We start from the raw sequence: 25,396 nt of genomic DNA, 5'->3' as shown, positions 1-25,396 counted from the left end.
CCCCACGTCAGACCACCCCACCCCTGCCGCCCTGGATAACATCACTTTGGAAGTATGTGCTGCATTCTCCCACTGCCAAGTAGCGAGGGGAGGATGGGGGCGGGGGGCATTACTGCTGCCTCTGGCCCCCGAGCTCCCTGCCACTGGAATTACCGCTCCAGTAGGAAACCGCAATGGATGGGCTCCCGCTCCCTTTGGAAAGGAACCGCAAGCTTGGCTGACGTCAGCGCTCTGATTACATTCCCGTCTGCCTCACTCTGCATCACCTTCCAGCACAGACGCCAGCTGATTAGCAGGCTGGCGCTAGGCCGTGTGCTGAGACGGCACCGCTGAGCTAGCAGGAGTGGGAATTTCCTGGCACCACCTGGTCCCAGCCTGACCTGGGGCCTGCTCCGAACACTCCTGCTCCCCATGGAGACACCGGCCTTCATGTCACGCCTGGACAGAGCGACAGGCCGGGCCCTTGGCTTTGCTGCTACCCCCAGCCATTGATGGGCCAGCGCTCCAGGCTCTGGGCCTGCTCAGAGGGAACATTCAGCTACTCTTGGGCAGCGAGCCCTGAAGCTTCCTCCCCTCCACGCTTCTCCTCACCCAGGCCCTTCCCCGCCTCACCTGGCTCCTCCCCAGCCCACGGCTCTGGCCAACATCCAACCAAACAAGGACAGGTGGAAGAAAAAACACCAGGAGAAGGTGTAGAAAACCTGTTTCTTGTATTAAAATAGCTAGGAAACAGTGGGACCCGGTGCTCTGGGAAGAGGCCCATCGGGCTGGGGAAGGCAGAGGGGTGGGGGAGCCCTGGGCTGGGAGGCAGGTACCCAGGTGGGTCGGTACTCAGCATTTGCTCAGTCCTGGGTCTGTCATTTACGAGCAGGTTGGTGCATCCTAGCACAACGACGTCACTCAATATGACCCAGCCTCCCCCTCCCTTGGATCCTTCAGGTCCCCTGCACTCAGCAAGGCAGCTGACTGGGTGAGATAGGACCTATCCCCAAGTCCCTCCCTGGAGGGATGGGGGGTTTCTGTGTTAAATGGGGAGGTATCAATGCAGGGGGGCACGCCCTTCCTCCCCCGACAGCCCCCAGCTGTGATCCCGCCTGCCCTGGCCTCCTCCTTAGCGTCTCCACAGGTAGGTCTGGATGGAGTCAGCCGGAGCCACAGCCTCAATGAAGCCAACGCCTGGGTCTGAGATCCCGAACGGCACGTCCGTGGGGTACCTGGGGAGAGTGAGGTGGGGTGGTGATGCACATGGGAGAGGGGGAGGTAGGTCCGACGGAATCGGAGGCAACTAGAGGGGGCGCTTTCCCCCAGGAGGTTTCCTTTCTGCAGCCCCCCCATCCTGGGCACCCACCCTCCGAGCTCCTGCCCCACTCGGAGAAAGGCAGCGCCTGGTCTGGACAAGGAGGCGGCCCTCGTGGCCCGGCCAGGCACTCACCTGTTCAGGACCACGAGCGCGGCGGCCCGGTCTGGGCGCAGGAAGGCTGCGTACTCCAGGTTGCACTTGTAGCATTTCTTGGAGATGACCAGCCGCACGCGCTGGGAGCCCTCGGGGACGAACTTGCTGCACAAACAAAAGCGGGAGCAGTGAGAGCACGGTACAAACAGCATTCGGAAAGATCATTAAGTGGGCTGCCGAGACCCTCAGCAATTTTCAAGTGGTCCGTGAAAAAAAAAAAGTTTGAGAACCACTAGAGCTCCACAATGCCAGCTGCACCAGGCAGCTCAGCCCTCTCCGAGCCTTCGGCCGGGCCCAGCTCACCTGAAATGGCCCATGTGGTAGAACATGGGCTGCTTGTAGAAGAGATCCTTGCTGCTGTCCACAATGACCGGGCTGTCCACGTAGTTCTTGCTCCAGTTGGGCCCCCCGTCCATGTCCAGGGCCAGGTTCCAGTCTGTCCAGCCCGTGACATAGTTGTTCAGGTTCTGTGACAGGCAGATGGAGACACTCAGCTGGAGGCTCTTGGGGCCAAGGCCCTGGCTCCTGCCCCCCGGCGGAGGCTGAAGCCGTGTGCACTGAGGGGGACTTACCGTCAGGATGCTGTGGCTGTACTTGCTCCCTCGGTCCCAGCCACCCAGAACCACCCGGGGCTCCCAGAAGTAGGACCCTGTGGAGGCCTCTGTGGAGAGCAGGTAGTAGCTGGGGAAGAGGTGGTGGGTGATGGACAGCGTGAGGTCGATGGGCGCCAGGAAGTCCAGGTACCAGTGAATGCCGATGCCGTTGATGAAGCTGGCGGCCACAGGGTCATTCAGGACCTGGGAGGAGGAAGGAGGAGGAGTCACCTGCTGCCAAGGCCACCACCAGGGGTGGGGGGCCTGGCTGGTGCCAACCCCTCCACCAAGCCACGCTGCCTGCTCGGAGCCGGGCAGGGCCCAGGCACGTGGACTCACCACTTCCGCCCAGTAGGGCAGCATCACTCGCTGGTCGTCCAGCATGATGAGCTGGATGCCCTTGTGCGAGCTGTTGGCCAGTGCCGGGCCCAGGTCCTGGGCGATGAAGTCCCGTTGGTGCTCAGGGGAGAAGCCCAGGCACTGGAAGGGGTAGAAGATGATCTCTCCAGCCGTGGGCTCGTTCCCAGCCGTCACCGCCCAGAACGTCAAGTTGTGCTTGGCGTATTCATCCAGGAACCTGGGGGCCAGGAAGACAAGAAACATTAGCAGCCCCAGCCCCGCCCCGCAGCGTCCCTCCTGGGGTGCAGAGACTAGGCCCTCCACCCCCCACCCGCATAGTCTGTAGAGACCTCACCCGCAATAAGATCATTTGGGGGCAGTTCTCTGGGCTGGGCAATACTGGGGGTCAGACTGATGCTCACAATGGGCCCTTCTGTGATTGTCGCTCTGCTGACTCAGGGAGCTCACACGGACTCCTCCAACGCCCCACCCCTAACACCCATCCAGCCCGTTCCCTTGCACAGCACCAGGGCGAGCTGTACCCACTGAGACCCGCCCCATCCTGCCGGCTCCTCTCCCCAGGAGAGCCCCTGCCCCGCGCTGCCCTTTACCTGATGAAGTAGTTGGCCCAGGTCTTGTGATACTTGTCCCCCGGCTTCCCCTTCAGCGTGCCCCTTCCGGTCATGGCTCCGTTAGTTTTCAGCCAGATGGGGGACGTCCAGGGACTGGCGTACAGGGAGAGCGGCGTCCTGGCCACGGCCTGGGCATGCTGGAGAATGGGGATCTGAGGGGCAGGGGGAGGCAGGGGATCATGCGCTGCAGTGGCCCCGTGAGCGAAGCTCCCCAGACCACCTGCCCTACGGAAGCCTCCCTCCACCCGCAGCCTCCCCTGTGAAATGGAGCCCCCATGTCAGGCTGCCCTGGGGCGGGGGCTGAGCAGAATTCAAACACTGTACAGAAACCCACCCCCCAGGCGAGAGCAGGGCCCAGGGACACGTGGGAAATGGCACCTCATGGCCCTGACAGGCCCAGGGGCCCCAGTGCCCCCCAGAAGGGGCTGGAAGACGCCTGCCCAGGGGGATGTCAGGGGCGGCCAAACCAGTGTCGGATGGAGAGACTAGGACGATGGTGGAGGGGCAAGTGCCAAGGGGGGGCTCAGTCCCAGCCTGTGATGGCCACAGGAAACACCCGGCATCAGGCAAGGCCCGGGAGCTTGGTCAAGGAGCAAACTGAGACTGGTCGTTTCCTGCCGCATCCTGGCTCCCCTTCCCTGCCTCCAGTGCCGCCCCCCCAGCCCGTCCCCCTTCCCCGCTTCCAGCACTGTTCCCCCAGCCCGTCCCCCTTCCCCACTTCCAGCAACCCCCCAGCCTGTCCCCCTTCCCCGCTTCCAGCAACCCCCAGCCTGTCCCCCTTCCCCACTTCCAACACTGCAGCCCCAGCCAGTCCCCCTTCCCTGCTTCCAGCACTGTTCCCCCAGGCAGTCCCCCTTCCCCACTTCCAGCAACCCCCCCACAGCCTGTCCCCCTTCCCCGCTTCCAACACCCCCCGCAGCCTGTCCCCCTTCCCCACCACAGCTCCTCCCCGCCCAGGGCCCTCACTCCCCGCAGGAACTGCTCACTTTCAGCTTCGTGTCCTCCTCGGTCAGGCTAAAGTTCCTCAGCTCGAAGTCCCCCTCAGAGTCATCATAGGTGTAGAGACGGACAGAGAAGTCACAGCTGGCCATGGGGACGCGGACCAGGTTGTACTCGATCCCTGTGGGACAGGAAGGAGGTGACCCAGGACCCAGAGCCGGGCCCTTGTCCAGCTGAGTGGACAGTAAGAGGGAACCAGGCCCAAGGGCCTTGCTGTGCCATGGGGGTCAGCAGCCCCGCTTGCCCCACCATGCCTGTATCTCCAGGGCCCAGCCCCACAACTCACCTTCCTCTGAGAAGTACGACTTGAGTAGGTTGGTCTGGGTACCCGGGGACAGGGCCATGATGTTCATGGCGGCGGAGTCTGTGAGAGCCCCGCCAAAGCCCTTCACTTTCTGGTACTGCTGCGCCGTGTCCAGCTTCAGCAACAGATCTGCGGGGCAGAGAGCAGCTCGGCTCAGAGCCCTGCAGCTGGGAGCAAGGGCCAGGGCCAGCGGCCAGCCCTGCCCTTGGCACCCCTAGTGCCCAAGCAGATACCTGGGGCCATGGAGTCGCTCTGGAACCTCCCCTCACTGCGCTCCAGCCGCTTGCCCGCCTTGCTGCTCTCATACTTGGCGTACGTGCCCACGGCCGGGACGACAACGGGGTCCAGCGTGTCACAATATGAGGCGTTGCATTCACACACCAGAGAGTTGTGGCCAAAGTTCTTGGCATTGCAGGGATAGCCGCCTAGGGATGGGGAGACAGACAGGGCTGGGGTCGGGCTCTGGGTACAGTTTGAGGCTTCCCCACCCCTCCTGGGAGAGGATACCCACCCATCGATCCCATTCCTCCGAGCTCTGGGGACGCCCCTGAGCAAGGTCCCTCCCACACGGTCCCAGGCACCCATCCCAGGAGCAGCAGGGTTCTCAGCACACCCGTTTGGTCCCTCAAAGCCCAAGACTCCTGCACCAGCTGATACCCCACAATGCCCCACCCCACCCCGAGGAGAAGTGCAGAGGCTGAGCGCCACCCAGGAGGGACCCTCCCCGCAGGTCACACACACGACACGTCACAAGCGCTTACCTGCCACCCCGGGCGCTGTCTGGATGAAAAGGAACCAGCCCACGATGCTGGCGCACCCAGTCCACATGGCGCCTTTCCTGCCTGGTGTGACCCCGCAGCCAGTACCAGCGAGCGCGGCGCTGGGCACCTGGGCCTGAAAGCAGGATGGAGGCTGTGAGTGTCGGGGCTGCTGGGTCACCCACTCCCCCCTCACTGCCCCCTTGCTGGCTCCAGGCTCAGGAACAACCAGGCGGCCAGCCCAGCGCTGCGGGGGCTCCTGGAGCAGCACATGGGGGGAAGGGTGGGGCAAGCTGCCCTGCAACAGGCTGTGTCCTGGAACAGAACTGGCGGCCCAGCAGAGTCCTCTCCACCCTTGGCGTGGCTTGGGCTGAGTCTGTCACCTGCCCTCAGCTCTGTAGCCCCAGGCTAATCTCTGGCTGTCCTGCCCAGTTCCCCTTGCAGCCAGGGCTTGGCCTGGTCCTGCTGCTTTCCCTTTTGTGCACCCAGACTTTCCTCGGCTCTGCCCCCGCAGCAAAGGCTCCTGTCCCTGCACTGGGGTGGCATCTCCCCCCATCTCAGCTCTCTCCCTTTCTGCCCGTCTCAATGCCAGGGCCAAGAGGAGCTGCTTCCCTCAGGACTCTGGCCAGGATTCCCCCTTGCCTAACGCGGCCCCTCCTCCTCCTGTACAGCCAGCTCCAGCCTCTCCCTCACCTTCAAAGCACTACCCAGCTCCACTCCTGGCTCCAGCAGCGTCTCCCCACTCCTACACCTGCTCCACCCTGGCTTCTCCGGCTCCACCCAGCTGCTTGCCAGAGCTGCTCCCTTTCCCTCGCCCACTTCTGAACGTGAACCTTCCCACTCAGCCCCCAGCTCTTCCCATTGCCCCCATCCCCACACGCCCCTGCAGCCATCCCCTGCACAGATCTTCAGGCGGGAACACTGTGTGCCTCCATGGGACGGTCAGTAACAGTGGCTGCTCTCCATTCCCCATGGGGGGCTCAGCAGCCATGCATGGCTCAGCCATTCAGGGCCCCTTGTGAGATGCCGTGCACAAGGGCTCCCAAGCGGTGGCTGCAGAAGAGCCCTCAGCTCCAGGGAGAGGGGCTGTTGGGTGCTTTTAACCTCAGTTTCTGAGCTCTGCTCTGCATAATTGCACCCGCAGCTAAAGCATGTCCAGGCTCCAGTTGAGCTGTGCCCAGTATGTTCTCTGGGCGTCGCCAAGAGCAGCATTTCTCCAGCTGGCAGTACGGGGAGCCCAGCTGGACCCTGCCCACCCTAGAGAACTCGCTTGGCATTAGGAACATAACTTACATAAGGGACCAAGCAATGAGTCGGCTGAGCGACCACAACGGCCTTTCACTGGGACTGGCTGTGCCTAGGTGCGAAGCCACCGCCACGTCCGGCAGGTGGTGTAGCACAGTGATGAACTGGCAGTGCAAACGCCCCCCTTCCCACAGTCCCAGTGCGTCATGCATGGGCCCGGGATTCACTAGGTCTAGCTCTGACTCTGCTACTCCTAGGTCTCTAGGCAAGACTCTGCCTCTCACAGAGCCCCGGTTTGCCCATGTGTGGAACGGGGCAGCTCCACCCTGCCGCCCCATAGGCCAGTGCAGGTTAACTAATGAACACACTCTGTATTCCCCATGGGCAGCTTTCCACTTCCCCGAACGGCCTCAGTCAGCCCCCACGCCCAGCACCGAACAAACCAGACTAGCCCCACTCACCTGGTGAGCCAGCAAAGCAGAGACCCCTGCTGCCGCGACCACAGGTCCTGCTCTGCCTCTCTCCCCAATCCCCAAGAGACTGGGATGCAGTGGCACCTGCCTGTTGGGGCGGGAGCTCTGTGGGAGGCGATGAGCCAACCTGCTCAGCCAGAAGAGTCTGTCATGGGGAGAGGGAGGTTCCCTGGCACTGACTGAATTCTAAAGGGAATCTGGGGAGGATTTTGCAACTTTTGCTCCGACCCTCCCAGCAGCATTTGCAAACCTCTGGTCACACAACACGACCCAGGAGCAGGGAAGGCCCCAAGTGCTGGTCTGGGGCAGAGGGAGAGGACCCTCAGGGGAACCCCCTACCTGCCTCTCCATCTCTCCCCTGAGTTCCTTCTATGGACTTTCCCTGATGCAAAGGATCAGCCCCACCCCCAGTCCAGAAACCTGGGGACAGTTCAGAGTTTCTCCTCTGTAATGTGTTTGTGCCACTTCTGCTCTCATCTCTTTTCAGGCTGTTGTCTCAGGGTCCCCTGAGCTCTCCTGTGGGTCTCTGTAAATGCTCAAGTCTCCACCAGTCCAGACAGCAAACCAAGTGCTGTCTCTGCAGATGTCTCCGGTTCTCAGCATTGCCTGAGTCACCCCAACACCCCACCTTGCCTCTGGCCACAAGTCTCACGGCAACAGTTCTGCAACCTAATAATCTTTGGTTTACATTTCTCCAGCCATCTCCCACACTGACGTCTTCCGCTAACTCCACCAATCAGCTAGTTCTCGGCTTTTGGCAGAAACCCCACACAACCCCCTCGGTGAATAGCGAGGAGATGGTCGGCCACAGGGTAAGACACCTTCCCGGGCACATCTGCGTCAGTCACCCCAGCACTCACGCCAATGGGATACCTTTCGCGGTCTTTGAAAGTAGGAATGGGCAGTGGCAGGTGCCCTGGCCTCCCGGAAAACCCCTGAGAGCAGCTCCCTCCTCAAGAACTGATCCACAGGCTCATCTAGAGAGCCCTAAAAAGCCCTGTGCTAGGAGCAGTGATTACCCTGGGCTTCCCAGGAGGCAGAGGCCTTACAACCTTGTTAAAACAGCTGTTTATAAGAGCTCTCCCTCCACTTTCCAGGGCTGCTTTTCGCAGAGGGTGGGTCGGATTGGGGCCTCCCCCCCCCACCTCTCTCCTAAGAGTTAAACAGGCCACAACAAACAGGTCTCGTGTTTTTTGGTTGCTTTAGAGCCAAGATCTGGTCAGCGCTGGCCCATTCCCTGCTCTGTCTCAGCTGCCTTGGCTAGCATACCTGCCATGGACTGCAGCAGAACCAGCCCTTCCAGGCCAGCACCAAAGTGCAAGTTCTGGGATGTAAACCCCTCCTTTCCTGCCTGGAGCAGGCAGCGCTGTTCTTGCGCAGTACCTTGTTTCCTAGCACAGAGAAAGGGTGGGAACATCTAAGGTTTCCCCTGCAGCCTTTGCCACACCTGTGAGCAGGCAGCCAAACACTCAGCTTCCTGACACCTCTCCTGGCGTGTGAAGCAGATGCCAGCCCCAGGCTCCTGTCAAGCTCTGCACCAGGTGGCAGGGGACAGCTCAGACTGTTTGGGTTATTCAGCAGGACAGGAGATCCCAAGAGCTTCCTGTGCCCTTAGCCTGGTGGTTCCCCCTGTGACGAAGTGGGACTGTTCTTAATGTTTCCTCTGAATAGTGTGGGGGTGCCTCAGTTTCCCCTAGGCAGTTCTTAAGTATCTAGGTGGTGGGATAAGGGTGTATGATTGTTGCAGAGCCCTAGAGGGCAGGTGGGTGCAGGGGTCTGGACACAGAGAATGGCCGACACCCTGTTTCCTGGTAACTAATGGCCTGACCCTTTCCCCCTGCAAAGTGAGAGCTTAAGGGGTTGGAGAACAAAGGAATCAGGTGACCTCCTGGCCCAGAAAGGGACAAAGCCCAGAGGAGGAGGGGCTGGAGAGAGTTTCAGTTGGGGGCTGGCTGGGGACATGGAGTGAAGTGCAGACGTGGTTGTCTGGCTCACTGCCCCCCAAAATGGACTCAGCTGAGGGGTCCCGTTCTCTGCACCTACAAGCTCTGCTTTAGACCATGTTCCTGTCGTCTAATAAACCTCCTGTTTTACTGGCTGGCTGAGAGTCACGTCTGACTGCGAAGTTGGGAGGCAGGACCCTCTGGTTTCCCCAGGACCCCCCTGGTCGGACTCGCTGTGTGAAGCGCACAGAGGGGCAGAGGATGCTGAATGCTCTGAGGTCAGACCCAAGAAGGTGGAAGTTGTGTGAGCTGTGTGTCCTGAAGACAGTCTGCTCACAGAAAGGTTTCAGAGTAGCAGCCGTGTTAGTCTGTATTCGCAAAAAGAAAAAGAGTACTTGTGGCACCTTAGAGACTAACAAATTTATTTGAGCATAAGCTTTTGTGAGCTACAGCTCACTTCATCGGATGCATTCAGTAGAAAATACAGTGGGGAGATTTATATACATAGAGAACATGAAACAATGGCAGCGACCATACACACTGTAACCAGAGTGATCACTTACGGTGAGCTATTACCAGCAGGAGAGCGTGGGGGTGGGGGGGACCTTTTGTAGTGATAATCAAGGTGGGCCATTTCCAGCAGTTGACAAGAACATCTGAGGAACAGTGGGGGGGGGGGAATAAACAAGGGGAAATAGTTTTACTTTGTGTAATGACCCATCCACTCCCAGTCTTTATTCAAGCCTAAGTTAATTGTATCCAATTTGCAAATTAATTCCAATTCAACAGTCTCTTGTTGGAGTCTGTTTTTGAAGTTTTTTTGTTGAAGAATTGCCACTTTTAGGTCTGTAATTGAGTGACCAGAGAGATTGAAGTGTTCTCTAACTGGTTTTTGAATGTTATAATTCTTGACGTCTCATTTGGGTCCATTTATTCTTTTACGTAGAGACTGTCCAGTTTGCCAATGTACATGGCAGAGGGGCATTGCTGGCACATGATGGCATAGATCACATTGGTAGATGTGCAGGTGAACAAGCCTCTGATAGTGTGGCTGATGTGATTAAGCCCTATGATGGTGTCCCCTGAATAGATATGTGGACACAGTTGGCTTTGGGCTTTGTAGCAAGGATAGGTTCCTGGGTTAGCGGTTCTGTGGTGTGGTGTGTGGTTGCTGCTGAGTATTTGGCCCTACGCTAGCAGCACTCCCAGCTATCTTCGAGACACCACTGACTTCCTGAGGAAACTACAGTCCATTGGTGATCTTCCTGAAAACGCCATCCTGGCCACTATGGATGTAGAAGCCCTCTAAACCAACATTCCACACAAAGATGGACTACAAGCCGTCAAGAACAGTATCCCCGATAATGTCACGGCTAACCTGGTGGCTGAACTTTGTGACTTTGTCCTCACCCATAACTATTTCACATTTGGGGACAATGTATACCTTCAAATCAGCGGCACTGATTTGGGTACCCGCATGGCCCCACAGTATGCCAACATTTTTATGGCTGACTTAGAACAATGCTTCCTCACCTCTCGTCCCCTAATGCCCCTACTCTACTGCGCTAGATTGATGACATCTTCATCATCTGGACCATGGAAAAGAAGCCCTTGAGGAATTCCACCATGATTTCAACAATTTCCATCCCACCATTAACCTCAGCCTGGAACAGTCCACACAAGAGATCCACTTCCTGGACATTACAGTGCTAATAAGCAATGGTCACATAAACACCACCCTATCCCGGAAACCTACTGACCGCTATGCCTACCTACGTGCCTCCCTCTTTCACCCAGATCACACCACACAATCCATTGTCTACAGCCAAGCTCTACGATACAACCGCATTTGCTCCAACCCCTCAGACAGAGACAAACACCTACAAGATCTCTATCAAGCATTCTTACAACTACAATACTCACCTGCTGAAGTGAAGAAACAAATTGACAGAGCCAGAAGAGTACCCAGAAGTCACCTACTACAGGACAGGCCCAACAAAGAAAATAACAGAACGCCACTAGCCGTCACCTTCAGCCCCCAACCAAAACCTCTCCAACGCATCATGAAGGATCTACAACCTATCCTGAAGGACGACCCATCACTCACACGGATCTTGGGAGACAGGCCAGTCCTTGCTTACAGACAGCCCCCCATCCTGAAGCAAATACTCACCAGCAACCACACACCACACAACAGAACCACTAACCCAGGAACCTATCCTTGCAACAAAGCCCGTTGCCAACTGTGCCCACATATCTATTCAGGGGACACCATCACAGGGCCTAATAACGTCAGCCACACTATCAGAGGCTCGTTCACCTGCACATCCACCAATGTGATCTATGCCATCATGTGCCAGCAATGCCCCTCTGCCATGTACATTGGCCAAACCGGACAGTCTCTACAAAAAAGAATAAATGGACACACATCTGACATCAGGAATTATAACATTCATAAACCAGTCGGAGAACACTTCAATCTCCCTGGTCACTCAATAACAGATTTAACAGTGGCAATTCTTCAACAAAAAACTTCAAAAACAGACTCCAACGAGAGACTGTTGAATTGGAATTAATTTGCAAACTGGATACAATTAACTTAGGCTTGAATAGAGACTGGGAGTGGATGGGTCATTACACAAAGTAAAACTATTTCCCCATGTTTATCTCCCCCCTCCCCACACACACACCTCTGTTCCTCAGACATTCTTGTCAACTGCTGGAAATGGCCCACCTTGATTATCACTACAAAAGATTCTCTCTCTCTCTCCTCCCCCCCGCGCCCCCCACCCTCCCGCTGGTAATAGCTCACCTTACCTGATCGCTCTCCTTACAGTGTGTATGGTAACACCCATTGTTTCATGTTCTCTGTGTATATAAAATCTCCCCATTGTGTTTTCTACTGCATGCATCCGATGCAGTGAGCTGTAGCTCACGAAAGCTGATGCTCAAATAAATTTGTTAGTCTTTAAGGTACCACAAGTGCTCAAAGAAAGGAGACTTCCCCAGAGTCCTGACTGGCTTCGTAGGGAGCAGTTCCAGAGCATCGCCCGGGGACTCCGTGACACCCAGTCACGAACTCCCTAGGCGATGCTCTGGAACTGCTCCCTACAAAGCCAGGCAGGACTCTGGTGAAGTCTCCTTTCTGTGAGCAGCCTGTCTGCAGGACACACAGCTCACATGGCTTCCACCTTCCTGGATCTGACCTCGGAGCATTCAGCATCCTCTGCCCCTCCCTGCGCTTCCCACAGTGAGTCCAGGCGGGGTCCTGGGGAAGCCAGAGGGTCCTATGCCCCAACTCCGCAGTCAGACGTGACTCTCAGCCAGCCAGTAAAACAGGAGGTTTATTAGACGACAGGAACATGGTCTAAAGCAGAGCTTGTAGGTGCAGAGAACAGGACCCCTCAGCTGGGTCCATTTTGGGGGGCAGTGAATTAGACAACCCCATCTGCACTTCACTCCATGTCTCCAGCCAGCCCCAAACTGAAACTCCCTCCAGTCCCTCCTCCTCTGGGCTTTCTCCCTTTCCCAGGCCAGGAGGTCACCTGATTCCTTTGTTCTCCAACCCTTTAGCTCTCACCTTGCAGGGGGGAAGGGCCCAGGCCATCAGTTGCCAGGAAACAGGGTGTCGGCCATTCTCTGTGTCCAGACCCCTGCACACACCTGCCCTCTAGGGCTCTGCAATGATCACACACCCTTATCCCACCACCTAGATACTTAAGAACTGCATAGGGGAAACTGAGGCACCGCCACACTATTCAGAGGAAACATTAAGAACAGTTCCACTTCGTCACATCTCTCCCCCCTTCGAGATCCAACTGAGCGGGGTCACTTTAGCTGGTGACCTGGGGAAGTTCGAAGCCACCAACGTTCCCATGGATGCCCCAGCATCTCTCCCATTCCTTGGTAGGAGTTACACCAGGCCCTTCCAGTTTCACACCCTCCCTTAGGTTGGGGGTGGTCGATAGCACTCGCAGGCCGCATGTGGGAAGGTTTATGCGGCCCGTGCCCTTTGGCCACCCCCAAAACCCCAGGGGGTCAAACTGGGATTGGGTCTTCTCCCCAACAAGCTGGCCAAACACAGCCACTTGGTTATTGGACTGTTTTAACTTTCTTAACAGCTTTTACTTCATTTGAGACCTTCTCAAAGCTATCCACACTGGATCTTTCAATAGGAAAGTCAGTGGATCCATTCACAGCAGAAAATTTCTGGCTGTTAGGAACTGAAACTTTCTTGATTAAAAGAAAACGAGTACTTGTGGCACCTTAGAGACTAACCAATTTATTTGAGCATAAGCTTTCGTGAGCTACAGCTCAGTTCATCGGATGCATACTGTGGAAAGTATAGAAGATCTTTTTATACACATAAAGCATGAAAAAATACCTCCCCCCACCCCACTCTCCTGCTGGTAATAGCTTATCTAAAGTGGTCACTCTCCTTACAATGTGTATGATAATCAAGGTGGGCCATTTCCAGCACAAATCCAGGGTTTAACAAGAACGTCTGGGCGGGGTAGGAAAAAACAAGGGGAAATAGGTTACCTTGCATAATGACTTAGCCACTCCCAGTCTCTATTCAAGCCTAAATTAATTGTATCCAATTTGCAAATTAATTCCAATTCAACAGTTTCTCACTGGAGTCTGGATTTGAAGTTTTTTTGTTGTAATATCGCAACTTTCATGTCTGTAATCGCGTGACCAGAGAGATTGAAGTGTTCTCCGACTGGTTTATGAATGTTATAATTCTTGACATCTGATTTGTGTCCATTTATTCTTTTACGTAGAGACTGTCCAGTTTGACCAATGTACATGGCAGAGGGGCATTGCTGGCACATGATGGCATAGATCACATTGGTGGATGTGCAGGTGAACGAGCCTCTGATAGTGTGGCTGATGTTGTTAGGCCCTATGATGGTGTCCCCTGAATAGATATGTGGGCACAGTTGGCAACGGGCTTTGTTGCAAGGACAGGTTCCTGGGTTAGTGGTTCTGTTGTGTGGTATGTGGTTGCTGGTGAGTATTTGCTTCAGGTTGGGGGGCTGTCTGTAGGCAAGGACTGGCCTGTCTCCCAAGATCTGTGAGAGCGTTGGGTCATCCTTCAGCATAAGTTGTAGGTCCTTAATAATGCGTTGGAGGGGTTTTAGTTGGGGGCTGAAGGTGACGGCTAGTGGCGTTCTGTTATTTTCTTTGTTAGGCCTGTCCTGTAGTAGGTGACTTCTGGGAACTCTTCTGGCTCTGTCAATCTGTTTCTTCACTTCCGCAGGTGGGTATTGTAGTTGTAAGAATGCTTGATAGAGCTCTTGTAGGTGTTTGTCTCTGTCTGAGGGGTTGGAGCAAATGCGGTTCTATCGCAGAGCTTGGCTGTAGACAATGGATCGTGTGGTGTGGTCAGGGTGAAAGCTGGAGGCATGTAGGTAGGAATAGCGGTCAGTAGGTTTCCGGTATAGGGTGGTGTTTATGTGACCATCGTTTATTAGCACTGTAGTGTCCAGGAAGTGGATCTCTTGTGTGGACTGGACCAGGCTGAGGTTGATGGTGGGATGGAAATTGTTGAAATCATGGTGGAATTCCTCAAGGGCTTCTTTTCCATGGGTCCAGATGATGAAGATGTCATCAATATAGCACAAGTAGAGTAGGGGCGTTAGGGGACGAGAGCTGAGGAAGCGTTGTTCTAAGTCAGCCATAAAAATGTTGGCATCCTGTGGGACCATGCGGGTACCCATAGCAGTGCTGCTGATCTGAAGGTATACATTGTCTCCAAATGTAAAATAGTTATGGGTAAGGACAAAGTCACAAAGTTCAGCCACCAGGTTAGCCGTGACATTATCGGGGATAGTGTTCTTGACGGCTTGTAGTCCATCTTTGTGTGGAATGTTGGTTTAGAGGGCTTCTACATCCATAGTGGCCAGGATGGTGTTATCAGGAAGATCACCGATTGATTGTAGTTTCCTCAGGAAGTCAGTGGTGTCTCGAAGGTAGCTGGGAGTGCTGGTAGCGTAGGGCCTGAGGAGTGAGTCTACATAGCCAGACAGTCCTGCTGTCAGGGTGCCAATGCCTGAGATGATGGGGCGCCCAGGATTTCCAGGTTTATGGATCTTGGGTAGTAGATAGAATACCCCAGGTCGGGGTTCCAGGGGTGTGTCTGTGCGGATTTGTTCTTGTGCTTTTTCAGGGAGTTTCTTGAGCAAGTGCTGTAGTTTCTTTTGGTAACCCTCAGTGGGATCAGAGGGTAAGGGCTTGTAGGAAGTGGTGTTGGAGAGCTGCCGAGCAGTCTCTTGTTCATATTCCGACCTACTCATGATGACGACAGCACCTCCTTTGTCAGCCTTTTTGATTATGATGTCAGAGTTGTTTCTGAGGCTGTGGATGGCATTGTGTTCTGCACGGCTGAGGTTATGGGGCATGTGATGCTGCTTTTCCACAATTTCAGCCCGTGCACGTTGGCGGAAGCGCTCTATGTAGAAGTCCAGTCTGCTGTTTCGACCTTCAGGAGGAATCCACCCAGAATCCTTCTTTTTGTAGTGTTGGTAGGAAGGTCTCTGTGGATTAGTATGTTGTTCAGAGGTGTGTTGGAAATATTCCTTGAGTCGGAGACGTCGAAAATAGGATTCTAGGTCACCACAGAACTGTATCATGTTCGTGGGGGTGGAGGGGCAGAAGGAGAGGCCCCGAGATAGGACAGATTCTTCTGCTGGGCTAAGAGTATAGTTGGATCGATTAACAATATTGCTGGGTGGGTTGAGGGAACCGTTGCTGTGGCCCCTTGTGGCATGTGGTAGTTTAGAAAGTTTAGTGTCCTTTTTCTTTTGTAGAGAAGCAAAGTGTGTGTTGTAAATGGCTTGTCTAGTTTTAGTAAAGTCCAGCCACGAGGAAGTTTGTGTGGAAGGTTGGTTTTTTATGAGAGTATCCAGTTTTGAGAGCTCATTCTTAATCTTTCCCTGCTTGCTGTAGAGGATGTTGATCAGGTGGTTCCGCAGTTTCTTTGAGAGCGTGTGGCACAAGCTGTCAGCACAGTCTGTGTGGTGTGTAGATTGTAATGGATTTTTTACCTTCAGTCCTTTTGGTATGAGGTCCATCTGTTTGCATTTGGAAAGGAAGATGATGTCTGTCTGTCTCTGTACAAGTTTTTTCATGCAGTTGATAGATTTCCACTCCATACGGCTAAATGCAGTGCCTTGCATAATGACGGGTTTCAGAGTAGCAGCCGTGTTAGTCTGTATGCGCAAAAAGAAAAGGAGTACTTGTGGCACCTTAGAGACTAACCAATTTATTTGAGCATAAGCTTTCATGAGCTACAGCTCACTTCATCGGATGCATACTGTGGAAAGTGTAGAAGATCTTTTTATACACACAAAGCATGAAAAAATACCTCCCCCCACCCCACTCTCCTGCTGGCAATAGCTTATCTAAAGTGACCACTCTCCTTACAATGTGTATGATGATCAAGGTGGGCCATTTCCAGCACAAATCCAGGGTTTAACAAGAACATCTGAGGGGGGCCGAGGGGGGGTCGGAAAAAACTTGATTAAGTTTCAGAGTAACAGCCGTGTTAGTCTGTATTCACAAAAAGAAAAGGAGTACTTGTGGTACCTTAGAGACTAACCAATTTATTTGAGCATGAGCTTTCGTGAGCTACAGCTCAGGAAACCTTATGCTCAAATAAATTGGTTAGTCTCTAAGGTACCACAAGTACTCCTTTTCTTTTCTTGATTAAATCACTTTCACACCCTTCAGTTGCAGTAAACTGCTTGCAAAGACTCCATGAGGATTCCTTTCCCTAGGGCTTTTCTATGCAACAATTCACCCCTCACAGAAATTCTGCTCTTACCCTCTTTACCTAGGGCTTGCTCTAGAGGAACACTTTCCTGAGCAACAACAGACTCTTTCTGGGTCTCCCTTACATCTAGAATTACCTCTGGCCCATCCGGCGGATTCCCACACAATCCCCTTTCAGGCAAACTTACAGACTTCCTAGATAAAAGGTCAGAAGCATTCTCCTTCCCTTTGCCACACACAAGTTCAGGAATCTTTTCCTTCTTGTTACAGGTCCACACCCTCAGCAGGTAACACAATCACATCACCTTCATGCTCTCCTGGAGGTCCGAGGGGCCTGACCCCAGGCAACTCCACACAGACATATAGGTTGGGGTCAGGAGTGGGAGCCTGTCCACCTCCCCACCCATCGGGCTGACGGAGTCTATGGCCTTGGGACCCAGCAAGGGAGCTAGACACCGGGGCTTTTCCACAGGGTCCCCCTGGTTCAAATCGCCAGCCTGCTCAAAGGCAGTGAGGTGGGCATCCACATCCCCCCCCCCCCCTTAACCAGGGGCAGCAATTTAGTCTCGAGGTTCCCTGCGGAACTGACCCCCAGGGTCTATCCCCACTCACCCTTGGGAGGTCCCCTAGGCCTCTCCGCTCCCCCACCGCCAGTTCATGCTGCTGCTGCTTCTGCAGCTCTTTCTCGGGCTCTCGCTGTCTCTCACAGTCCTCTTGCTCTCTTGGACTCAGCTCCAATCCCGTCCATCTCCGATCCCCGGATGGGGAACCCGATCGGGTCTCCGATCGTGAAGACCCTTGTCTGGTCGGGGACAGGAGTCTTGGGGATGCCTGGCTACCACTCCAGCTGCTCCCAGATCCTGCTATAGCCCCATTTGGGGTCAGGAATCTGTTCCTTAGAGCGGTCATCCTCCTCCAGCTGCACGATGAACTGTGCCTTGGTGAACTTACCAATGCGCGACCCTCTCTTTCTGCACAGGGTTACAATGTCCTTCTTAAGGAGACGGTGACAGGCCATCACTCCGCTCTTCCCAAGTTGTTGTGGACTCACAGGCCTGTGTGCTCTCAGCTCCCCACGGTTTCCAGGGAGAACCCCTAGTCTGCCATCCCTTCTCGAGGTCACCCCCTCTTTGCCAGGGTCGAGCTGCAGACTCCTCCGCCCCTGGGACCGCTTGCTGCAATCCCCAGGGGAACCCCATTACTGCACAGTTCTTCTTGCTGGTCACACACTCCCAGGGGTTAACCGCCCCCCCGAAACCGCTCCTCTCTGAGCCTTCAGCACGCCTGGTCCTTGTCAATCCCGCTTTGTTTTACTGCTCCCCCGTCACTTACTGCAGGAAGTGCCATCCATGGGGTGCAGTACATCCCACCTCTGCCATCAGTTGTCACGGAGTCCCTGGGTGATGCTCTGGAACTGCTCCCCATGAAGCCAGGCAGGACTCTGGGGAAGTCTCCTTTCTGTGAGCAGACTGTCTGCAGGACACAAAGCTCACACAACTTCCACCTTCCTGGGTCTGACCTCGGAGCATTCAGCATCCTCTGCCCTTCCGTGTGCTTCCCACAGCCAGTCCGCCCAGGCAGGCTCCTGGGGAAGCCAGAGGGTCCTATGCCCCAACTCCGCAGTCAGACGTGACTCTCAGCCAGCCAGTAAAACAGAGGTTTATTAGACGACAGGAACATGGTCTAACACAGAGCTTGTAGGTGCAGAGAACAGGACCCCTCAGCTGGGTCCATTTTGGGAGGCAGTGAGCCAGAAAACCACATCTGCCCTTCACTCCATGTCCCCAGCCAGCCCCAAACTGAAACTCCCCCCAGCCCCTCCTCCTCTGGGCTTTGTTCCTTTCCCGGGCCAGGAGGTCACCTGATTCCTTTGTTCTCCAACCCTTTAGCTCTCACCTTGCAGGGGGGAAGGGCCCAGGCCATCAGTTGCCAGGAAACGGTGTGTCGGCCATTCTCTGTGTCCAGACCCCTGCACACACCTGCCCTCTAGGGCTCTGCAATGATCACACCCCCTTACCCCACCACCTAGATACTTAAGAACTGCCTAGGGGAAACTGAGGCACCCCCACACTATTCAGAGGAAACGTTAAGAACAGTCCCATTTCGTCTCACAGAGTCCCCGGGCAATGCTCTGGAACTGCTCCCTACGAAGCCAATCAGGACTCTGGGGAAGTTTCCTTTCTGTGAGCAGACTGTCTTCAGGGCAAAAAGCTCACACAGCTTCCACCTTCCTGGGTCTGACCTCAGAACATTCAGCATCCTCTGCCCCTCCGTGCGCTTCCCACAGCGAGTCCGCCCAGGCGGGGTCCTGGGGAAGCCAGAGGGTCCTGCACCCCAACTCCACAGTCAGACGTGACTCTCAGCCAGCCAGTAAAACAGAAGGTTTATTAGATGACAGGAACATGGTCTAAACCAGAGCTTGTAGGTACAGAGAACAGGACCCCTCAGCTGGGTCCATTTTGGGGGGCAGTGAGCCAGACAACCAAGTCTGCCCTTCACTCCTCGTCCCCAGCCAGCCCCAAACTGACTCCCCCTCCAGCCCCTCCTCCTCTGGGCTTTGTCCCTTTCCCGGGCCAGGAGGTCACCCGATTCCTTTGTTCTCCAACCCTTTAGCTCTCACCTTGCAGGGGGGAAGGGCCCAGGCCATCAGCTGCCGGGAGACAGAGTGTCGGCCATTTATGTACACTGACCCTTTGCTCTGCAACAATTACACCCCCTTATCCCACCACCTAGAAACTTAAGAAATGCCTAGGGGAAACTGAGGCACCCCTACGGTATTCAGAGGATACATTAAGAACAGTCCCACTTCGTCACAGGGGCCTCCGCACCCAGCTCCTCCATAGGGTCACTGTGACTCTTCCCTCTGTGGCTCCTCAGCAGAGCAGTAGCCACATAGGTGAGCAGCTGGAGGCAATATTGTGGCACAGGAGCCACTGGGCACGGAACACTTCCCAGAACAGCTGGGCACCGGCAGCCTCCATCGGGAGGCTGCTCCAAGTGCATGGGGTGGCATGAGGTTCTGTCTGGGTGTCACTTGGGCGCCAGATGATGGGGGTGGTACTCTTCCAAGCTCTACCCACAGAATGAGCTCCACCCTCGAAACACCACTCTCAGACACTCGTGCAAAATATGACCATGAAGCTCTCTCCACTCTGTGGGCTTGGCTAGGCTCCTTCTTGGGTGGGTAGGGGTGGCTCTTCCATGCCCACTCACTCTTGGTGCAGCAATAAGCCGTCATGCACTGCAGCCGTGCCGATGTTCACACCATGCTCCTCCCCATGTGCTCCAGTGAGCCGCCCAAATAGGCGATCGGCTACACACCGGCACTGGGTACCAGTGTGAGCCCCATGGGGGGAAGGGGCAGGACATGCTTGGCACAGCTAGTGTTCCCAGTTCTGCTAATCCAGATGTTGCTGCCTCACTGATGCTGGGGGCACGTTTTGGAGGCTTTCAAAGGGTGTCCAGTGCCTAGCTTAGCAGAGCCACCATCCAGCCTGGGGCTGCCCTGGCCATAGGTTTTTAGGTAACCGGCTGGCGCCTCCTTGCTTCCAGCTGCTTCTCCGTCCCACAGGCTCTTCATGGAGCAGTATCACAGGAGCAGCTGGAGAAAGGAGGCTCTGGCTGAACTGGTGCCCACGGACACGCAGTGAGAGGAGATGCCCTGAGGCCCAGAACTGCGGGCAGCTTGGTGCCAGCCGCAGCACTTGCCACGGCTGGTGATCGCTGCAGCGGGTTCATCGATCACAGGGGTGGGGGGGTGCTCTCTACATCCCCCCCAAATGATCCCAGATCATAAACCTACCCACCCCCCAGCCCGTGCCCCCTTTGCCTCCAGCCGGGCAGGGTAGAGTCCAGCCCCATAGTACGACGTGATCCCCATTGAGTGTGCTGGAGCGCAGGCTGCTCTCTCTGGCCCTTTGCAGTAGCCCAGCCCGACTGGCAGCAGCTCACTGTGGCCAGGGTTCCACTCCCCCAGGGGCCTCACTGGGTCATTCCACCCCCCAGCAGCTGGGCGGGGCTGGGAAAGCTGGATTTTCTAATGACCTCCAGCCATGGGCAAGCCCCAAAGTCTCCAAGCAGAAACCTGCCCAGGGTCCCCCCATGAGAGAGGGCCCAGCCCCCTGTGACACGGACGCCCACATGGCGGGCTGCAGGAGATTCTGGATTTGATTTTGCAGCTTAGGCCCTTTTTTCCTCCCCGTTCTCCCTCCAGTGCACCTCGTCCCACCCCGCCCCTGCCCATCTCCACACTGTGCCCACCAGGCACCCGCCTGCCCCAGGCAGGGAGCCAAGCCAGGAGGGGCTGGGCCAAGCACTGCAGCCTGGGAACCCCACCGCTCACTCCCTGGGCCGCTGCACCCCCTGCTGGATCACTGCTTTCTAGCATGACTAGTGCATGCCGCCTCTGCGCCCGGTGAACCCGGTGAACTCTGCCAGCAAACTGCCCTGCCCAAGGGGCGCCCGGGCAGGGCCCCTTGGGGGTGTCTGTGCACGCGAGGGGATGTTCGGCAGGGCCAGATACAGGGCCAGTGGGGAGGGGATGCAGATTCCAAAGGCAGCAAGCCCAAGCGTTTGGGAAACCAAAAGCACGAACGTTATGGATGCCTGCAGCGTGGGCATTGCGGGCGGGGAATGGGGACTGACAGGGCAGCCCCATGGGAGCACACAGGTCCTGGGGACGAAGTGCAGAGGCTGACCTGCCCCCAGGAGGGACCCTCCACCCGGATCACACACACGACGCATCACAAGCACTTACCTGCCACCCCGGGTGCTGTCTGGATGAAAAGGAACCAGCCCACGATGCTGGTGCACCCGGCCCACCTGGCGCCTTTCCTGCCCAGTGCCACCCCCACCGCCAGTCCCAGCAAGCGCGGCGCTGGGCACCTGGGCCTGAAAGCAGGATGGAGGCTGTGAGTGTCGGGGCCGCTGGGTCACCCAGTCCCCGCTCAGTGTCCCCTCAGCAGCAGCTGGGCAAGCCCAGCACCACAGGGACTTCTGGAGCAGAACATGGGCAGGGGGCCAAGCTGCCTGCCCCAGCCCAGTGATGTGGGGGGGGTCAGGGAGTGGAAGTGGACCAGCCAGCCGAGTCCTTGCTGCCAGCACCCGGCACTCAGCAGGGCTTGGGCTGAGGCCATCACCTCCCCTTGGCCCTTCTGCCACTGCCGGGGGCAGCACCATGGCACCCAGGCCCACGGCCCCAGGCTGGTCTCCGCCCGCCCCGTCCCCACAGCCAGGGCCTGTCCCGTCCCTCTGGCCCCACAGCCAGGGCCCGGCTCGGCCCTCCGCCCGCCCCGTCCCCACAGCCAGGGCCTGGCCCAGTCTCACCATTTTGCCCTCGTGTCGCGTTTCCAGCCTTTCCTGCCTCTCTGCCCCAGCAGCGAAGGCTCGTGTCCCGGCTCCAGGAACTCCTGGCTCCTTCACGCCAGCTCCCCCAATCTGGGGCTGCCCAAAAACGTCCCTGAGGCTCCTTTGGGGCCAGGCGTTCCTATAAAGGGCCTTCATCTGCCTGCCCAGCTGCAGCCGGCTGAGTCACCCGCTCGGACAGCGATGGCAGCTGGACCCACCAGCGTTCGCGTCTCCCACCCGGAGATGCTGCGCACGCCCTTGCTGTCCGCCATGGGGCACAGCAGGGCTAACCCCCAAGGCTGGCCAAACTGGGAGCCCATCGGACAGGAGACAAAGAGCCGAGAGCCAGAGGGGTGGCAGGACCCTTTCCACCCCAGAGGTCAGTGGGGACCCATTGCCTTCATAGCAACAGCCTGTGCTTGCCAATGCCGGCCTGTGGGTCCCTCAGGGACCCTGGGGAGCTGTGGAAGCCATGGAAGCCTCTCCAAAGCCGCAGGCCTGGCAGCAGCCTTGGGGGCTCAGGGTGGGGCATGGGGTCCCTGTGGCCTAGAGGTGCTGCAGGGACCAGCTGAGGGCCACACCTCAGCACTGTCATGGCATGCGTGGACCTAGCCTTGGGCCTCGTCCCTGACCAGGGGAGGGGCTGTGCTTTGGCTTGTTTTCAGCGTAGCAAGTTTATTGGTCAACGTGACCCCCCCGTCCGTCCGTCCGTCCATCCCCCAGCACTCAGCCTGGTCCCTCCTGGGCAGTGCCTTGCACTGGCTCCCCCCGCCCAACCCTGGTCACCTCCATCTTCCCCCAGCTGCTCTCACTGAACCCCATTCCGTAGGAAGCGGCACTGCACCTGTCTCTGGGCTCGCCCAGCTGCTCACGGCTGCCTGCCCCCCCCGAATGCCTTGCCACTGGGGCACCCTCAGCTGCCAAGTACTGCACAATTCCCCTGCGACCATGGTGGCCTTTTCACCCACTCCTGACTTGCCACCAGCTATTCCTGGAGCATCCCCCAAACGCCCCTCTCCACTGCTTACTACAACCCCTAAGCCCCCCCACCCCATTCCCTGGGCCACACACCCGACATCACACAACGCTCTGGTCGCCTGGGGCTAAACATCCCCCAGTAAAACAAACATGAAGGCTCCAGGCTCCTTCGGAACTAGGCACTGGCTCAACCGCAAAACCCGTCCCAGAGCCATGTGCTGCACCGCTGAGCATCAGCGTCTTGGCTCCCAGGGCGGGAGTGCCTAACTGCTTCTCTGTGGTATCAGCTATCTTTATGGGGCAGAGCAATTAAACCACTTTCCTCTGGTGCCACCAGCCACATCTGCCCTGCTAGGCACGGAGCAGGGATGGGCCACACACAGCTGCGGGGACCCTCAGGGAGGCCAGCACACAGGATGCATCCGACTGACAGGCTGCAGCCAGGCCAACGCATCCCAGGAAGGGGGGACAGAAGCTGGGAAATCTCCAGGGAGGCTTAGTATGGAATGTGACCAACCAGAGAGAAGCCCCTTGTCCCGACCCCCCACAGCCCGCGTGGAGATGCCTGGCCAAGGGGAACCCCTCAGCCAAGCCCCATCTCAGATACTCATTGTGATCAGCCCCTCAGTTTGTCTCTTCATCTGCCTGTCTCACGGCTGGGGAGCTCAGCCAGGGACCGAACAGTCAGGGAGAATGGCTCTTGCTTTTCCCTGAAGCTGGTGGGGGCTTGGGGCCCAGCCCATTCCCAGGGCAGCAATTCTGCTTTAGGAAAGTGACCTTAATAATGGATCCAAACCCGTGACCTGCAGCAAAGCTTCAGGAGCGGCTCAGGGCAAGGCCCCGTTCCCCGGTCCAGAGGCAGGCAGGCTGCATGCCTCTGACTGAACCACAGAAACACACCGGGGTGGGAAGGTCAAAGCACCCCCCTCCCTGCCTACATCACTGCTCAGAGAGGTGACCTGATCTCACCCCCTGGGCTTAGACTGTGCGCGCTCCAGGCCCCAAGGCCCCTGCCTGGCCATGGGCTCTCACTTCTCCGAGTCCCATTTCCCCAACTCACCCCCGAGAGGGTGCTCAGAAGACAGCCCACGCTCAGCGTCTGTGCGCACGCCTCCCCTGCTCCTCTCAGGCCAGCCCAGCCCCCGGGGCCCTGGCACCCCCCAGAGCCACCACGGCTTCAGGTCTCCCAGGACCAGCCCCGCTCACCTGGCGATTGAGCCCGCGGCACCAGCTGCCTGCCAGCAAAGCCGGTGGCGCTTGTGCAGCCGGCTGCCAAGGAAACAGGAGCCGACAGGAGTTGTCTTGCTCCACAGAGCTGACAGGGATACGGTGACACCTGCCTTGCAGGCCGCACTGCTCGGTGATCATCCTGGGGACCGTCCTGGGGACAAGACAAGGCCCTGGCTTTGCATTTAGGGGAATCCAGGGAGGATTTTTCAACATTTGCTCCAATGTAACCTTCAAATCCGCCGGCTGTGCTTGCCAATCTTTGGCTTTTCACCCATTCCCGGTGCAGGGGAGGCCCCGAGCACTGGGCAGGGAGCAGGGCACGAGGATGAGACTCCTTCTCCTTCCAGCCCTTTGGGGCTTGGGGTGGATCATTCCCTAGAAACCCTCCTGCAGACCTGGCCAGACACATGGTCCAGTCTTACAGCCGGTCTCGGACCATGTCAGAGGATGAGGTAAAATCACCCAGAACATACATTCCAGGAGTCCCAGCTGAATGTGGAGGTGAGGTTGAGTGCGTTGTAGTGTCTCAAGGGTAAAACCGTTACAGGGGACACAATCGTCACAAACCCAGGAAAGGCCAAGTGAAGGTTAAACACAAACACAATCCAGACATGGTTATTAGGGGCTGGAAATGCCCAGTTTACGGCACCCAAACAAAGGTATGGCCTGCCCTGTAGCGACATCATGCAGCAGCCAGACACTGATCCCTCCATAACAATGCTTGCAGTTCCCGCTTAGGTTAAACGGATTTATAGACATATTTGATTTTCTTCCTTTCTTTCATCCTGTTGCAGAAGGCTGGAATTAGAGATGTTTCCAAACCTTAAATTCTGCATTCCCAAGCCTTAAGGAACATGTGGGGCTTGCTTTTAAACTTTCTTCACCTCAGCATTTCCTGGGTTTATAATGCCCGGCTTGGCGATAATTGCAACATCCCTGTAACATTTGCAGGTTCTGATACACACTCAGACTTAACGTCATTTCAACACAGACTGCAGCTGGCAATTTCCCTGCTTTCTATTATTATTACAAACTCAACATGGGAACTAAAGGAGAAACCCAAAGCAAACATTACTAGTGATCCTGAGGAGTGTCAACCTTAAACGTTTCATTTATAGGGGCAGCTTCACCACAGCACTTTGGCTGTGCACCCCACTCTGGAGCAGTGCAAAGTAGGCAGAGCACGCAGTCCCCAGTCCCTTGCTCACACCTATTTCCCCTCACACTCCTCTGGGTGCGTGCAAGTCCATATCCACACTGAAGCTTCCCCCTGCTCTCCCCCGCACATTCGGTGAGCAGAGCGGGTGAAACAAGGAGCTTTTCAAAG

General features: G+C 56.5%; 2 protein-coding genes across 2 annotated transcripts; both read right to left on the bottom strand.

Moving 5' to 3' along the window:
• Positions 1-787: 787 nt before the first annotated feature.
• On the bottom strand, positions 788-6,899 carry LOC141977335 (lysosomal acid glucosylceramidase-like). Its single transcript, XM_074938770.1, has 11 exons — positions 6,785-6,899; positions 5,082-5,214; positions 4,554-4,745; positions 4,303-4,449; positions 4,004-4,137; positions 2,997-3,169; positions 2,386-2,623; positions 2,026-2,250; positions 1,757-1,920; positions 1,433-1,558; positions 788-1,214 (listed from the first exon to the last, which is right to left on the bottom strand). The coding sequence occupies exons 2-11, from the start codon at positions 5,146-5,148 to the stop codon at positions 1,112-1,114; spliced, it is 1,569 nt and encodes a 522-aa protein (XP_074794871.1). The 5' UTR covers positions 5,149-5,214; positions 6,785-6,899; the 3' UTR covers positions 788-1,111.
• LOC141977472 (uncharacterized) lies at positions 5,271-18,214 on the bottom strand. The gene is made up of 3 exons (XM_074938992.1): positions 17,128-18,214; positions 14,770-15,953; positions 5,271-5,337 (listed from the first exon to the last, which is right to left on the bottom strand). Exons 1-3 carry the CDS (start codon positions 17,422-17,424, stop codon positions 5,271-5,273), a joined length of 1,548 nt encoding a protein of 515 aa, XP_074795093.1. The 5' UTR covers positions 17,425-18,214.
• Positions 18,215-25,396: the final 7,182 nt, after the last annotated feature.

This window comes from Natator depressus, chromosome 24 (assembly GCF_965152275.1).
Source record: "Natator depressus isolate rNatDep1 chromosome 24, rNatDep2.hap1, whole genome shotgun sequence".
NCBI lineage: Eukaryota > Metazoa > Chordata > Testudines > Cheloniidae > Natator > Natator depressus.
The sequence above is the reverse complement of the archived record's forward strand: the minus strand, read 5'-3'. Positions and strand labels throughout refer to the sequence as shown.

What these genes read in the sequence shown, in the direction of transcription:
- LOC141977335 (XM_074938770.1), bottom strand. Translation starts at nt 5,148, where the DNA reads ATGTGGACTGGGTGCGCCAGCATCGTGGGCTGGTTCCTTTTCATCCAG. An exon ending in TGCCCTACTGGGCGGAAGTG is followed by an intron (nt 2,251 to 2,385) that starts GTGAGTCCACGT and finishes TCCTCCTCCCAG; the next exon opens with GTCCTGAATGACCCTGTGGC. An exon ending in TACCACATGGGCCATTTCAG is followed by an intron (nt 1,559 to 1,756) that starts GTGAGCTGGGCC and finishes TTGTTTGTGCAG; the next exon opens with CAAGTTCGTCCCCGAGGGCT.
- LOC141977472 (XM_074938992.1), bottom strand. Translation starts at nt 17,424, where the DNA reads ATGACCGCTCTAAGGAACAGATTCCTGACCCCAAATGGGGCTATAGCA. An exon ending in GCCTAGGGGACCTCCCAAGG is followed by an intron (nt 15,954 to 17,127) that starts GTGAGTGGGGAT and finishes TTGCGCATACAG; the next exon opens with ACTAACACGGCTGCTACTCT. An exon ending in GGCACCCTGACAGCAGGACT is followed by an intron (nt 5,338 to 14,769) that starts GTCTGGCTATGT and finishes GTGCTGCTCCAG; the next exon opens with GAGCCCCCGCAGCGCTGGGC.